The sequence below is a fragment of the Pholcus phalangioides genome, unplaced genomic scaffold (genome assembly GCF_987345545.1).
Source record: "Pholcus phalangioides strain wild (caught in Gottingen) unplaced genomic scaffold, Ppha-v1.0 ptg000011l_1, whole genome shotgun sequence".
In the NCBI taxonomy this organism is placed as follows: Eukaryota; Metazoa; Arthropoda; class Arachnida; order Araneae; family Pholcidae; genus Pholcus; species Pholcus phalangioides.
In genome coordinates, this window is record NW_028301604.1 from 47893817 (window position 1) to 47911357 (window position 17541).

At 37.9% G+C, this 17541-nt stretch overlaps 1 protein-coding gene across 1 annotated transcript in view; it reads left to right on the top strand.

Annotated features, from left to right (window-relative positions):
• The window catches only part of LOC149080503 (uncharacterized), a 466415-nt gene that overhangs the window by 358156 nt on the left and 90718 nt on the right, over positions 1-17541 (top strand). Inside the window, exon 6 of the mRNA XM_089239593.1 lies at positions 9818-10070. Coding sequence (XP_089095719.1) covers positions 9818-10070 — 253 coding nt within the window. The remainder of the gene's footprint in view (positions 1-9817; positions 10071-17541) is intronic.

A 17541-nucleotide genomic window follows, 5' to 3' on the forward strand; every position in this document is an offset into this window, starting at 1 on the left:
CCAGATCTGCTGGATTGTCTTCGGATCTAACGTGGCACCACTTATACCCACTAGTTATTTCCTGAATAACTGCCACTCTATTGGCTACAAAAGTTTTCAACAAATGTGGTGAGGTGTTGATCCATGCCAAAACAATTTTTGAATCTGTCCACAAAATAATTTTCTTAAGGTCTAATCTTAGAGATTCTACGATTTTACTGATCAACTTGGACAGCAACACTGCTGCACACAATTCTATAAACGAGGTATAGTAGTCACCTTGAGTGGAGCCACTCTTGACTTACTACACAAAAGCTTAACGCTGTACACAATTTCAGAAAGACACCGCACGTAAACTGCTGCGCCATAAGCCTCAGAAGAAGCATCGGCGAATCCATGTATTTCAATTGATCTACCTTCACCAGATAAGCAATAGCGATCAATGCATAAATCATTAACAACATGCAGAGCAGTAATAAACTTGCATCATTCGGTTGCTTTCTTTTTTGGAAGCTTATTATTCCAGTCCAATTTCAACAGCCACAAACGCTGCATGAATATTTTGGCCTTAACTATGATAGGCCCTAGCAAACCCAATGGGTCAAACAGTCTAGCTATATCCGAGAGGGCGGTGCGTTTGGTGTAATCGGAAGATAGATTTGAGCTTACCTTGAATGTGAAATGGTCCTTTTGGGGATTCCAAGCCAAGCCCAACGTTTTCACAGTGACATTGGGTATAGTTTTGACGGCAAGGACATTTTCGTCATGGTTGACTGCGTTTAGCAGTGTGGAATTGGAACACCACTTGTGAAGGGTCATTCCACAAGTTTGGAGCATTTGTATCAATTGACGCTGAAGCTCTAGAGCGTCATGTAGCTCATGTGCACCAGACAAGATGTCATCCACATAAAAGTCCGATAGTGCAATCTTGGACGCATAAGGAAACCGAGGTTGTTAGTCTAGCGCAAGCTGTTTCAGCACACGTGTAGCTAAATACGAAGCACAAGCTGTACCGTAGGTGACAGTCAATAATCTAAACACCTTAACAGGATCGTTCAGATTTTCTTTCCACACGATTCTCTGCAAATCACAATGGCCGGATTCAACCAGAATTTGCCGATACATTTTTACAATGTCGGCGGTGAAAGCATATCTATGTTGACGAAATCTCATCATAATAGAGAATAAATCCTGTTGAATAGTTCCACCATTCAAGAGACACCCCTGAAGAAGAGACGGCGGATGCATAAAAGACAACGCGAAGTTTTGTACTCGCACTATCAGGTCGGTGAACGCCATGATGTGGCATATAATAGGTGTTGTGATCAACTGCAACAGAGGTGAGTTCTTCCATGTGTCCCACACACACAAATCTTCATACTCCTTCATGAAGGACACGTAAAGCTTTTTCATATCTCCATCCTTGTCTAGTCGTTTTGTACGTTGTGTTCAATCTTCTACTAGCCATATCCAAAGAATCACCTAATTGTTTGATCTGATTTAAGAGGTGTGTGTGTGATAGTTGCACTACATATCTACCTGACTCATTTCTGGAATGAGTTTCATAAAAATGCTTTTCACAGTACTTTCAATAAGCTTGTTTTCGTTTACGGATTCCAAGTCCCAGAATCTTCTCAAGGTGTTATCTAAATGTTCTAATTCATTCGATAAGTGACAATATCGCACATTACTTTCGGTTTGGTTTTGCACCGCACCGCAAACTATCTAACCAAAAACAGTTTCTTGCAACAATATTTTAGATGTGCTAATCCGAAGTTCGCGTAAAATCTCAAAGAATATTTCGGCACCAATAAAATGTCGATTCTATTCGGAACATTAAAGTCGGGATCTGCTAGCCGTATATTCTCTGGAGGGGAAACTTCAGATTTGTTAATGTATCTGGAAGGACTGAAACCCATCACTTTCGGAACTATTAGCAACTCCAATGAGCGCCTAAACTTGTCATCTGAAGGTGAAATTACCACATGTTTCTGGTCTATGTTTACTGGTAAGCCGCTCAACCAAGACACAGCGACGAAAGTTTTATTTCTTTTCAGCCCAAGTCTCTTTGCGCATTCAGTAGTGACAAAGCTTGACTGCGATGCACTATCCAACAGCGCTCTACATGGTTGTAAACAACCTCGTGAATCCCTCACGCATACCACTGCAGTAGGCAGAAGAACGTAGTTATTTGTCACTTGTCGAGGAGTGCTGTTTATGAGGGCCGATGTGTGACTGACTTCCCCCAACTCATCGAATTGTTTATCAGCAAGCGGGAGTAAGTTTGATGATTTCGGGGAAGACTTTCCTTCTTTTCTTGTTTTGTCTTCTAACGAGTCATTTCTTTTAACTCTGTGAAGGATGGTGTGATGTTTGTAACCACAGATGTTGCAGCCCTTGGACATGCATTCAATTACTGTATGGGAGTTATTTAGAAAATTGAAACAAAGGTGTTTCTTTTTTCAATATATTTTGCCTCTCATTAATGCTTAGCTTATGAAACTCAGAACAATTATACGTAGATGGAGTGTTCTATTTTGCATACAGGACATGATTTCCCGTAGTTCGAGGATTTGACAGCAAATGTCCTCGATTTATTTATAGATGAATTGTGGACGGGAATGGTTCACGTGATACCTTCCAAAAATTGACACCTGCTTTCCAAAAACGAAATCAAACTGTCCCAACTAGGAATTTCTGTAGATTCTAGGGTCATTTCGAATTGTTTTCTTGTTGCTCTGTCCAATATTTTCTGAGAATTAAATTGGATAATACTTCACTCAGAGCATCTGTTTTAAGATTTGCAATGTTTAATGCTCTCAGGTGCTTTAGAACGATGTCTAGCAAGGCTCTCAAATCTTTAGCCGACTCTTGGGTGATTTTAGGGATAGAAATTGATGCATTGATATGCGTATTAACAATTAAACGTTTGTTTTCGGACCGTTTTTCTAGTGCAGAGAATAACGAATCGAAGGTGTCTTCAATGCTTTGAACTTGTCTAGCTTCACCTTTTAAAGCAGCTTGTAAATGATACAGTTTTTGTGTATCGCAAAGGTTATTATTTTCGGTGATCAGAAAACTAAACTGATTTTTGAACAAGGTCCACTCTTCATATTTACCACTAAATTGTGGCAGGGGAATTTCTGGTAGAGTTTCACGTTTTACTTAGAGGCATTAGTTTCGATTTTACTTGGAACGGAACTCAACAAACTCAAACGGATTTCAGTGTCCTGTAATTTTTCGTCAATTTCACAGAGCTCTACATTTAGAACTTCAAACTCATCATCTTTTAACACTTAATAATATTTCAATTTCAAATCTTCAAAATTTTTTTTGTCACGTTTAATGCTTCTTTTCTGCGCTTAATTACTGCCTCACTTGCACTTTCATTATCCGACAAGAATTTATCAAGTCTGGTGATTTGGTCCTTGACGTTGCCCATGCGTCGACTCAACACAGTTTAATTCGCCATCGTGCTATCGAAAAATATGAAATTGGTGAAATTCTACTTACAGTTTCTTGGAATGTCTTGTAGAAAAGGTGAGTATCCGAAGTATCCAAATTGACACTAAGCTACTGAAATTTACACAATCCATAGAAACTGCTGGGCTCCTACGACGACGGACCACAACCATGGTCAATACCATGAACTCAAACACACACCTGTGTTTTTAAACACAACAACATTTAATTCTGTAAGAAGGGCGATTCAATAATGCGTCAATAAAACGCAGGGGAATTACATGAGACAACCTCCCACTAGAGCAGCGGTTCTCAACTTTTTTTGACTCGCGGAGCCCTTTTTTGTACATAATTTTTATGGCAGAACCCGTAGGCCTCTTTTATTTATTTATCTATCAAATTTACTGATTTATATTATTTTCCTCGTTCGCCGCGGATCCCCTGGGAGATGCACACGGAGCCCTGGCTCCGCGGAGCACCGGTTGAGAACCCCCGCTAGTGAGTTGTGAACAAACACTCACACACATTTCTCCCGAGAGAAAGACATAATAATAGTAAGAAATACACAAAAAAAGAAAAGCGGAAGTTGACATCAACTCCATCTTGTGTTGGGAGCAAGAGATAAAAAGTTAGGCGTTTCCACAGGGTATCTATGACTTTCCAACTTTAAATATGAAAATATAGAGGGTGGCTTTTGACAAGATTTACCATGAAAAAAGAAAGGTGAACATTGCACTTTTCAATGCATTTCACATCAGCCTCAAATTTGTTGTCTGAAATATCATTTGGTACTGATAAAAAATATATATATACAGGGTGATTATAAAAAAACTATCCCGATATATGGGCCCCTAACTATCATACCATTCACAGAAACTGAATGAAATTTTGGCATAAGGTATTTTGATGTATGCGCTCAAGAATGATATGGAAAACAACAGTGTCACTCTAACAGTTACGGTTACAGTGAGAAAATTTCGAAAATATCAAATGGCAACACCAAGTTTTTTGTATTGGAATGTGATCTCCATTGTGAAAAACCCTAAATAGCGTTCGAACGGCAACTGTAGCATGAAAATCACCGGCGGTAGATAGGCTAAAAGTGAGGACAACAAATAAGGACAGAGAAGCAGCATAAAATAAAGCATTTTATTGTGTTTCACAAATTTTCCACATGGCCTTGTGGAGGACTAATCAGGCTAGGATCTCAGCCGAAGAAACGGTGTAACGAATGAAACGAACATTAATGCTCTGGTGCACGGCAAAGTCCTTTTTCCTTGCCTAGCTCCGGGGATTTTCGTGCTACAGGTGCCATTCTAACGCTATTTAGTGTTTTTCAGTATGGAGATTGCATTCCAATACAAAAAACTTGGTGTTGCCATTTGATATTTTTGAAATTTTCTCACTGTAACCGTAACTGTTAGAGTGACACTGTTGTTTTCCATATCATTCTTGAGCGCATATCTCAAAATACCTTATGCCAAAATTTCATTCAGTTTCTGTGAATGGTATGATAGTTAGGGGCCCATATGTCGGGATAGTTTTTTTATAATCACCCCGTATATATCATTATTGATCCAATTCATCCGCTTCGAAGAGCCATTTCTACCCACCCTGACAGAATCTCAGTTCAGTATGAAGCTTTTAAAGCAAATGTTGACATGAAGAGTTATGAAATGTCAAATTAAAACAAAACCTGAGCTTGCGAGGTGATCCATCAGAAAAAAAGCTTCCTCAACTTTGATAACCAGAGGCTATATACAGCTAAAGCCGTTATTACAGTATAAAACTTTTAGAAAAGTTATTTTATAAAACTTCAAAAATGCAATAATTTAAGTGTATCGGTTTGCATTCGAGCGAATGTATCCAATAGGCTTATTGGTTTTTTTTTTTTCAAGTTTTGTGAAAGATCTTTTATCAAACTTTTATAGTGTAATCCCGATCTAGATAAGATATATCGTTTTGATTGTGCAAACATAAACTTCTGCTGTCCCTGTGAACAGACTTTATAGATTGCCAAATAATATGATGCAACAAACACAACATTGTTTTATTTATTTTTCCTTATGGGTATGTTACTCGTGAATATACGTTGTGTTGTGTGCGCCGTCAGTGAATGATAGGGAATAAAACCTAAAAGCAAAAGTATACATCAACGCCAACCGCAAGAACAAAACTTATACAATTTACACATAGCAGTCAAAATAACTGCTCTTGGCCGTTCTTGATAAAAAAGATGTGGATATCTCTAGAGAAAAACCTTCAATGTCTTCAAATTTTCGTACACAGAGACAAAAACAAAAATAATGGAAATTCACTAAAAATTGAGTGTGTGTACGTCGTTTACTGTCGAGATTGTAGAGATTTCAAATCAAAAACAGTCAAAATGACTGTTCCGTCCATTCTAGTATTTACACTATCAGTTGCGCCCGACGAAGGGCTTAAGTACATTAATCCTTTTGGATGAAAAAAGAGAAATAAATCTTTTGACCTTCAAATGCTGCCAATGTGTCAATTTTCAGATTGCGAATAGGGAGGTAACTATCGACTACCCAATATTTACACACGAGATTCCTTGCGAAAAACTAATACAGGAAAGTGTTTTTCATTTTGGGATCAGACGAATCAGTTATAATTTTTGCATTTTTGTGTCGCGTCATTTTTGTAACGGTTAGTTACGCACTAAACAACCAAAGAAAGTAAAGTTTTTCCTCAGCAGAGGGTTTTCAGGCTTTTTGAAATTCAACAGAAATATTCTCAATCCCGTTATAGAAGCCAAGATCAGTTACTTCCTTTCACGATTGGCGCTTTTTCCTCTTCTTGTAGTGATGTTAACCTTGTATTGTGTGTTGCATTACGTGTTACATTCTTTTCACCACACTCGCAAATTTATCACCAGATTTGTAAAACGTTAGCCAAACGACATCTATTGGAAAAATTGTTTTCTCAAAATCAACACTTTTTGTCAAAATGTAGTAATTTGTTCTTCACTATCAAGTCAAAATTTTTGAGGGAAGGTGCATACAGTGCATGGTGGCGCTTTTTTTTATTCTGTCGTTTTGATCAAATTACACGTTGATCAATAAAACGGGAATATTTTTTGAGTTAATATGAACTTTCATCAAAACTGTTAGGCCCCTTTCACACGAGCACTAAAGATGCGGACGAATCGCCCGCATCTTTAATTTGAAATTCGTGCATAAAAACTATTTTTTCGCAATATTTTTGTAATTATTTTTCTCCTTCACCCCTGATTCAGTGCCCATAGAAAGCCTAGAAGTTTCTTTGGTGGTTTAATCTAGAGCCCCATAGAATATGGGTATAAAGATGTCTTCATTCCGATCCTCATAAGTAGTCGATGGGAGAAAATGTCTTTTCAGAAAAAAATCTGTCTTTCCAGAAAAATATGTAAGAAAAATTCCAAAAACATCGAATGTTCGAAAAATCCAATCCAAAAACATCCAATGATGTTCCAAAAAAAAAAAAAATTCAGGAGATATCAAAGAATTTGCAAGTAGAAAAAAAGGGGAGGGTTGAAGACTCAAAATGTCTGTGCTTAGAAAAATATTCACATCACAATTCTGTCTTAGGTCGGGATTACATATAAAAGTTTTGTAAAAGCTCTTTGATAAAACGTGAAAAATTAAACCAATAAGATCACCGGTTGCATTTGCTTGAATGCAACCGATGCGCCTATTGGTGGAATTTTTCAACTTTTATAAAATATCTTTTATAAAACTTTATAGTGTAATACGGGCTTAAGGCCGGGATTACACTATAAAGATTGTATAATAATTCTTTTAAAAATGCAACCAATAAGCTGATCGGTTGCGTTTGCTCGAATGCAACCGATAAATTTATTAGTTGCTTTTTTCAAGTTTTATAAAATAAATTTCATAAACCTTTTACAGCGAAATCCCATCCTTAGATTAGTCACTTCTGAAATTTCACTTTTTTTTAGTTCATGGACTCAATATCGTGTAAAATATACTTGTAGGTATCGGGGGAGACACCAAAACTATTCAAGTGTTTACTGCCTTCAAACGTTTTAATCCGGCCCTGAGTGAACGCCGTACGTGGATAACCTTGTTTAATAAAAAAATTTTTTTTTTAAGTTTTAATTTTTTTAAAGATTAAAAATTTAAAAAATATATTTAAAACAATTTCAAATATTTATATTTTTTAAATAATTCAAATATTTTAAAAGAAAAAAAAATTAAAATTTTTAAATTAAATTTAAAAGTTATTAAAGTATGTAGTCAATTGAATATTCGTAATGAACAGAACGGCTTATAATTTTGGTCCCGTCAGTGGCCGTTGTTGTCAGGTTTTATTGTATAAAATTGTGAAATATGGACAAAAGGCAGTTAAAGTTGCTATATCTCAATCTCAGAAGGAAACAAAGGGATAGACGTATGTGGGTACATCCTGAACAGACCTCCATATGGTGTTTTCAAGGATATTTACGGCAAATAATTAAAAAAACTTCTTCCGGACCCGCATCCGCTCCGTGTGAAAAGCCTCTTACGTGTGAAAAGCTTCAACGAAGATTGTAAAAATTGTAGCTTGACGAAGGTGACTAGTGTGGAAACCATAAAACAATAACAACGATTCAATCAGAAACTTTTAATCTAACTAATTGCTTTATGAGAAGTGCCATATTCAAAATAATTCGTGGTTACTGATTTTTTCTATTGATTATATTGATAGAGTCCCATTTTCATATCACAATTCCACATGTTGCAATAAGGATTTTTAATTTCCTTGTGACTGCAATTGATTTTTATCGCACTGTGAAATGTCAATAAATTTTTACTTGATTTTGACGACTTCGAAATTTATTCCAGATTGCATGATTCGCACCTTGGTAATTGTTTCAGATGAAATTTCATTCAAGGGCGTATTTATAAAAGGGATATTAGCAGAGACGGACTTAAGGCTCTACCAGTATTATCAATTACTAATTTGCTGGCTCCTCTGAGATGCTCTCATATTCCGTTTCTTAATTCCCCCCCCCCCCACCGAAAAGTCATGTACTCTTTCCCCGTAGAGCTCTGAATTTTCGAAGTGAAAGCCATATCTTTACTGTTTGTTCTAATTCTAATGTTTGTTCTTACTAAATATGGTCTTGGGTATTGTTTCATACACACAACCATAGTATAAATGTGGGTGTGTGAGAGGTCGTAAAAATTTTAAACTGTAACTTGTTCTAATTCAACAACCTTAATTGTGTTCATCAAGTTAATTGTGTTGTACAATTACAATCAAAACCCGAGGTGCAACCAGGCCCCCCATATCTAGGGCAGGACCCTTAGACTGTGATCTTTGGCTGGCTCGGAAGCCAGACTTTTCACGGTCACTTCGATAGTGAGTTCATTGCATGAAATAAAAAGTGATAATTGTCCTCCGGGCCCGAAGCCTAGAGCCCTATCAGCCCCATCCGTGTGGAGGCCTAGAGATGCAGAGCCGTCTTAAGCCATGGGTCTCCAGGCTTTACTGATTTTTCTGAAGGCCAGTGATTTTTCTGAGGCGGGCCCTATCAGGCAAATTTAAATGTATCCTCGTATAAATTTCAACTATGTCTCATTTTTGTAAGGTTCCTCATCTCTTGGGCTCCCGGGCCGTTCCCGGGTCAGGCCCGTCATTTGGGGGGGTCGGGGGAGCCGTTGCCCCCTGGCTTTTGAAAATACACTAAAAATGGTGTATATATATACTAATATATATATACATACATTGAGTACATGTTCTCCCCCCCCCCCTCTTGAAAAGTTGAAATGACGAACCTGGGCCGGGTGGACCCATGCGTTAAGACGACACTGCATGGATGCAATATGTAAATCTTCGAAAACTTCGAAGTTGGAACTTGAAAAAAAATCTAATCTCAAAATTGTTAGCGATATTGTATTTATTTAAACATGACAAACCAAATGATCACAGACGTAGTGCAACATTGATCAAAGCAAAAAAAACTTTTTTATTTTCAGGTATAAACGATCACCTAAAAATTTGAAGGCATACGTACAAGACAGGGGAAAAAATGGTTCTCTTTTTCTCGATTTATCATTAGGGTTGTACTAATGTTATATAGTTTCAAAAACGCCACGTTCTACGTTTGGTGTACGTTCGGTGAGTTTCGCAGGATTTGGAAGTGACGGCATCAATTTTTAAATCGTTATAACTCATTAATTTATGGGTTGAATCATAAAACTGAAAACACTTCTCCATATTAGTTTCCACAAGCAATCGCGTGTGTAATTATTGGGTAGTCGATAGTTCCCATTCTGTATAATGACAATTTTCCAGAACTTTTTGTACTTTGCAATCCATATTATGAATTATAATTTTGATATTTATACGTGTATGTATTTTTTCTCAGCAAATGTGGCCTAAATGGCCAAAACAAGAGGACTTGAAAGCAGGTGGAATGGTCCCAGATCTAACAACAGCAGCAGTTGCTGGTGGTGCGCCTTACACGTTGCAACAGTTTCCAGCAGCACCAGAACAAGCCTTTACCCCGGTAGTAACGACATCGGCTGATCAGGTGAAACCCGATATTTCTCCTTATGATGCCGCTATGTCAGCCATGACATCTCAAGTCCAGTCATCTGCCGTGTATTCTCCTCCTATAGGTAAAAAAAAATAATTTTATCGATAGTCAAATTGTATCCACATACAACACCGAATATCTAATTTTTTGTGGTTTTAATCGATGTATATACATGCACTGGTTTTCATAAACTAAGAACGTCATAAACATAGGAATAAATCGAAAATGAATCAAATTACATGTAGAAATTTCCTACAATTTTCATAATATTTGATCCTGCAGAAATCTGCGAAAACATAAGGTGATTTGTATCCTATTTTTTCGGATCCTAATGTCGGATTTGTCACTGTGAGTAGCACACTGTTGGCCCACTAAAGTTGGTTTTCAGTTGCTCCCCAACTTCGAGTTGCTAATGCGAGCCGGGCTGATTTTTCAAAACAAGTTTTCCCACGACGTACAATCAGGTATCCATCCATTGCCCATCTATCACGTCCGATTCGGAAGGAAGATTTTTAACTTGATTCATTATAAATCGACAAAGCATTATTGCGTGATTATAAGCAACAAAGATTTATTAGTCATTGTAATGGTCTACTGAATGAATGAATGAATGCCAGAACTTTGCCACTAGACTTATCCTGTTGCCGAGATCTCTTCCAGCCCAGCTTTGTGGCAGAGTTTGGAACACTTTATTTTGTGTCAGAAAAAAAGAAAAAAAACATACAAACTTTTACAACATATTTTCCCCGGACAATTGGGTACTATGACGATTAACAAATTTTGTGGTGATTACAGACGAGATGAGATTAGGAGTTGGAGAAGTTTCGGGGTTTAGTTAAGATGAATGTATGTAATGGTCTACTAGAGACTCTCTTGTCCAAAAACGTGATCACACCTTGAGTTTGTTTCGTTTTCTTTTCATTGTATACAGGATGACTGTATATGTCTGAAACTGCTGCAGACGCTGTTTTAAATGATGTGGGAGGTTTCACATTTCACTCAGTTCGTACACGGAGTTCAGCACGCGAATCACATCACCCACCAGTGGTGACATTGCTAACTTCGGGAAAAAGTGGTTTATTTCCTCCCCGAAATACCATTGCAGTTCCTTCACCTTACGGCCTAGATCAGCACAACAATGAAAAATTAATCACAGTGTTAATTGTCGTCAGTAACAGTTGTTACTTTCAGGCAGACTGAATTTCATAATTAATTTTAAAAACCAATTACTAAAACAAAAGAATAATTTATCTACTCACGAAACGAACTCGCGAACGTGGTCGCAGCACACGGGCTGCATTCAACTCACATAAGCTATTAAGAACAAAAATTGAAAAAAAATAAGAAACCTAATCATGCACAATTTTTATTACAAATAACTATTCACGACAAAAACAAATTCATTTTGCTTCCAACATGCAGGATGTCCCAAATTGTTTTTCCAGCTTATATCTCTCTCTGCAACCGTTGACTTAAGAAACATACTTTCAATCACATTATTTTTTTCAAATGACGTGCAGTTACTTAAAACGAGATAAATATTCCAAGTGATGTGTGAAAACGATGAAAAAACTAACTTCATATTGTCCTCATTGGAAGTTTCAGCACACAAGGTCCGTCCACATAAAAAGTTAATGTTTTTTTCCAGGGGCGGCTCGAGCTTACCTGCTGCCCGGGTGCGAAGGCTCATATACCGCCCCTAATGGTGACCCTAGCAGGAGGATGACAGGGTTTCGGTGAAGGGGACCTTGAGATAAACCTGATTTTCTTTCAGAAGAAAGCTCCACACCATTGTTTACCGCACAAAATGTGTGTGACCATACGTCCCGCTTTTAAGTAGATTTTTCTGGTTTTTTTTCCTCATACTTATTTCACCATTCTTAATAATGCCAGATAACAGGTAATTTAATCCTTGAAATAGCACTTATTTTCTTGAGCCATCACCACTTATTCTGTGATGATATATAACGAGGTTATCTTTATTAAGAAATTTTTTTCAAAGGTGTTTCTGGTACTCCAGGGACCAGCCAAGTGAGAAGCCAAATTTTCCCTTTGCTTTCATTTGACTATTCTGGAAAAATTCGGGTGAGGAAACCAAAATGAACACTAGTCCCTTGAGATAGCGTACAGGGGCGATGCTTTGCTATGGGACCAATTGCGGCCGCACCGCTCACGAAGGGCGCAAAATCCGAGATGAAAGGGCGAAAACATTTTTTTTGTCAGGAATTGTTCGGATAAGTTGTGAGGGAGGGGCATGGCACCCAAAGGGGTAGGGCCGACAGAGCTCCAGTTTTGGGGCCCAGGACTAAATCCTTATAATTTTTCTTTTTTCACACCCCTCGCTTCAGCCGCCCCTGGTTTTTTCCATGCATACGACCCCTCGGGAAATTTATGGCATTTTAAGTAACCGAACGTCATTTGAAAAAAATTGTAACTAGATTTTTCTAAAATCAACAGTCGTAGAGATATTCATTTTGCAAAAAACTAGGGACAGCCTGTATATTATGGTAGGTGTAGTGTTTTGTGCAAGGAATTTTTAATCTCATACTTACCACGAATGAATGAACGCCAGAACTTTGCCACTGGAACTATCCCGTTGCCGAGATCTCTTCCAACCCAGCTTGCACACATACCAATATCTCCATTTACAACGCACAAGATTATTCCTGCAACCTGGATTAGAAATTGTATGAACTGAAACCATTGGTCTTCCTCAGAACATGAAAGGAAGAAATCTATATACAGGGTGCATGGTGTTTTACTGGCGAACAGCTTATTCTATTATTGGAGGCATACTTCCAATTAGAGAAAGTAAACAAATCACGTGTAGCACTCAGATATGTCATTCATGTTGCAAGGGGTTGTATAGTTATTAAAATAAAAATGTTGTCTTTTTATACAGCCACTCTTTGCTGAAAAATCCAACAGAAAAGTTGTTGCCCTGTCTCTCCTGATGCGAACAAAAAAAAATCCATGTTTCTAAGTGCAATATTTCCTGAGAAAAACAGAATTGAATTCGAAAAACGGAGGAAATTTGGGGAATAAACAGCGTTACATACGGGTAAAAATGCAAATACAAGGCCAGAACATATAGGTAAAATGCCCAACGAGGTGGCTGAGAAAAAAGATGCCCATAACAAATATGGATGTCATATATTTCTAAAGTACAACAACCCAATTAAAAATGCAATTACAAAAACTAGAAACAATATATAGACATAATAAAATATTATACAATACCCATAAGATATATGGTTGATATATGATATATTAATGGTTGTCGTAATACGGTTTACCCGTTAGAAACCGTAAAATTCAAATATCTCAGTGAATATTGCACTTGTAGTCCGTTCCAGGTTAACTTTGCAGTGAAGGGAATTTTCAATTTTTTCTATGATTTTGAAAGAAATACTGAAAAAATATCGTTTTCAACCGATGTCTATTCATTTGAAATTTTCAAATTAGAAAAAAATATTGCTTACCATTTTATCAAAAATTCATAGCAACCGCAACAACATTTTGGCGCGGTATCCTAGAAATTTTCCTCGCTAATATCACTGTTTTTCGTTACACAATTATATACATACATATATTTTAATATCATTATTAGGTTGAATTAAAAAATTGTAGAAGTGTTCCTCTTTCATGAGAGCACCGATACCATTGTGAGAGGCTCTTTATGGGTCTAGGTTTTGATTCCAGGTCCTCCTTTTTTTTAATTATTTATTTCTTGCCATGTTCAAGGGATAAGGGTGGTTTCCGAATTCCGATAGCCGATCACGGAGAGTTGCCATAAGTAATGCGTCTTCCACACACAGTAGGGCCCATCTGTTTCTCCAGATGCCCCTTTAGTGTCTCTTCAGATAAAATAAACGAGAGAGGGGGCCGACAGTGGTTTTCCTTCAGAGCCATGTACAAGCCGACAAGGAAAACGACTAATAATTAATAGAGAATCCGATAGTTCTACAACTTTAAGTGAGGATTCCATAGAATGGGAATCCGTAACAAAAGACTAAAATTGTCGTGGAAATAAGTTGCATCGACGTATATCGTTCGAGTCAGCGAGAAATTTCGGCAAGTAACGTGAGTAAAAGAATTTTAAACTTTTCCCGTATCATTATTATTATTTCGCGCTATTCCGCTATTGAAACTTGAAAAAAATCTAAAATTCCCGAGTTTTTGAAAGTCATGATTAATATAGAGTATTTTAAAACTATGCGCTGCTTTTGTTATTATTGTGTAGTATTTTTTTTATAAATAAACTTCAGCTGAGTGAAAGGAAGTATTGCAGAAAAATTATACTATATTTTTGGAAATTTTTAGTATTATTTACGGCACATCAGAGTAAGTGACACGCTGATATAAGATAATTATTTTTTCTTTATTTAAAAAAAAAAAACTTTTCAATTAAAAAAAATTCTTCCTTACTGTGCAATTTTTTACATGCATTACCTTATACGTAAAAAAAAGGTTTTCTCAGAGAGCTAGCGAGAGTCGGTCATACCTTCGAGGCCGCGCATCGATACATTGGTTAAGAGGCTTTCATTGCCATGGCAACGAGTGATGCGGTTCCCTCGTCGCTTCCCCTTCACTGCAAAGTTAACCTGGAAACGAACTATAGAAATGTAGAAATTATTATTATTTACTTATTTTTGACATTAGGAGAGGAAGGCAACAACTTTCTAATTGGGTTCTTGAGCACAAGGTGTCCGTATAAAAAGTTAACATTTCTTTATTGAAATAACTAGTATATACTGGTCGATAAAATACTTGCCTGAAGTACCAAAGAATGTTTACAGTCGCGAGTGTCATGAGTTCGATACCCTGAAAAAGAACGTCTTTAGCAATACGTCACGACGCGTCGTGACGTATTGCTACTTTCAACACTTGTAACGACACGTAACAATCACGTAATGTGCTGTTTCTCTTATACTATCAAAAATCGGTAAAGACTATTTAATATACATATTTTCGAGTCTCTACTTTTTCCCAGCACCTCACCCCACCAATCGTATTTGTAGGTGGGGTCGATATCACACCCTATCGTCCATTTTAGATAACTCTGGTCCAGGATTTCGAAACCACAACAGGGGGTCGGACGTGACTTAAGTGTGCGTGTGTGTTACGGCAAAGTCCTAAGTGCGGCCACTTCGCAAATTGGCAGGTAGTTTTGGTCAAAGTCCGATTTTCCGAAATGAATAGTGATTTTTCGGGTTTTGACCGACCAATTCATAAATTTGTTGGAGATCCCTGGCAGAATGGCAGAAGATCGATGTGCTGATGTAAGAAGATCCGGTAGGAACCAAGTCCCTTTTTTCGTCGCCAACGTGAGATATTGGCTGTATGTAGTAGCTGTATTAGATAACCTCCATATGACGAAAGGAAAAAAAAGAGAGAAATTGGAGAGAAAAGCTATATAGCGCATAATTAAACATAATTGCTACGAAAAAATACGCCAACTTGGCGATGACCCCGAATCATGTCTTTTCTTTTCAGACTTTGCTCACGGATCTCCAGCCACTTCGCGAACTGGATGGCCAAAGCACGAAATTCGGACATTCACCGGGTCAATTTACAACCAAATTGGCTAATTCGTGAACTGGCTGATTTCAGACTCTGGCCAAAGCATATACAGTCGATCCCGCTTATAACGTTTTCCAAAACACCGTCATGAAAAACGTGTAAGCGGGGAAAACGCTTTAAACGGGAAATGTTAACGAGAATTATATATAGAGTTGAGACCGGGATTATAAACGGGATTGAATGTATATGTGAAAAGGTTGAATATACATAACAATACAAGGATGACGTCACTCTCCGCTACCATAACAACTGTCTGTTGCCTATTAATGCCTATTTTAACATTTTTATAAGTTTGTTCATGAATTTCAGAGGCCATATTCTATAGAACTTGGGTATTTTGAACATGGGGAACTTCAAAGGACTTGATCTTTCTAAGATCTCTAACTCTTAGTGTTAAATACACGTATCATCAGAAAGCTTCCCCTTCCAGCCGCATTTGAACGCAAATAGGTGCACGTGCCTGAGAAATCATTTGATCATTTTTGTCACAAACGACTTGAAAGGACGGCCATTTTCTGCACACGAGGGCTAATTTTAAACCGGGACCTACAATTTATTGCCGATTCCGAATGGCAGGCTTGTTTTTTATACTCAACGAGAGGTTGGTGCGCTAACCCTTCGATGGGGACTTCCTGCGGCAGCAATTTTTTCTGTGGTCATGTCGCCGTTTCTGTTGTACCCGTGTCAGAAAAGTTTCTAACAAGGACGAACCGGGTATCGAACTCGCGACACCTCTAAATATCCTTTGGTACTTTAGGTGAGTATCTTATCGACCTGGGATACCGCGCTCCTTCTGAGAAATAGAAAACTGCCCTGCATGAACTTTGCTTTGGCCGAATGAATGTTTTTGTTTCAGACGAACGCAGCTACGGGGTGTTTCAAAATGGACTGACGGTTTCAAAAATAGGAGGATAGCAAGAGAACGGTGACATATTAAAGTCATTCTTACGGAATATAAATGTACAGTCAGGATTTTTTTGTTTACTTCTTTTTGTGTAGTGCAAACTTTCACCAACAGATGGCACTTCGCGTCCAGAGTCTGTCAATCATTAGAATACTCATGGAAATCTCATCACCATGTTATCGAAATGTCCACCGTCCGCTGCAACTTCATATCTCAATCGAAGTACAAAGTTACAAAATTAGCGGCGACATTCTCCAAAGTCTTTATTGGAATGGTTTCACATCCATCACAGATGATCTGCACCAGGTCCGTAATCGTGGTAGGGTTTCGTCGGTACAGCATCCTTCAAGTGGCCCACAGGAAGAAATCGCACGGATTGAGATCCGGTGCCAATCCCTTGTCCGTTTCGTTGTGGTAGTCCAATGCAATGACAGGGTAATCAAAATATCCCTCCAAGAAAATGAAAACATCAACAGTCCGATGAAGCCTCGCACCATTTTGAGTGGACCAAGTTGTTTCAGGTGATTCGTCCAAGGCATTAAGGATGGCCACAAACCCGTGCAGGATTTCAATATAACGACACGAAATCACTAAATCACTAACGATCGCCAATTTCCACTGACCATTAGTTTTGTTTATTTACGGAACCAACCAGATAAAAATATTCTTCGTCAGAAAACCATATGCAATTTGCCTCAATATTGCCATTGTTAATCAATTGCAGCATTTCGGTAGCAAAAAAACCGTCGCTTATCTCTCGAAACCGTCAGAAGTGGCTGCTGTGTTTGAAGTTCGTATGGAAACATTTCGAAGCAATTTCGTAGTATTCTGTGTGTTGACGTCTTGCTCAGTGATCATGAAGATGCAGTTTTGCAGACCGATCCCTTCGGACATGTTGTGATAAAGTTCTGAACGGCGTAAACGTTTGCTACAGTCGTGGCCAACATTGCCCACAAAATCATTTGCAACATTACCGGTTCGTTTGAATTTCTCGAACAACTGTTTTATTGTATTCGGATGTGGACCGTTCTTGACGTTAAATTTGCTCTGGAAGCACTTTCTTGTC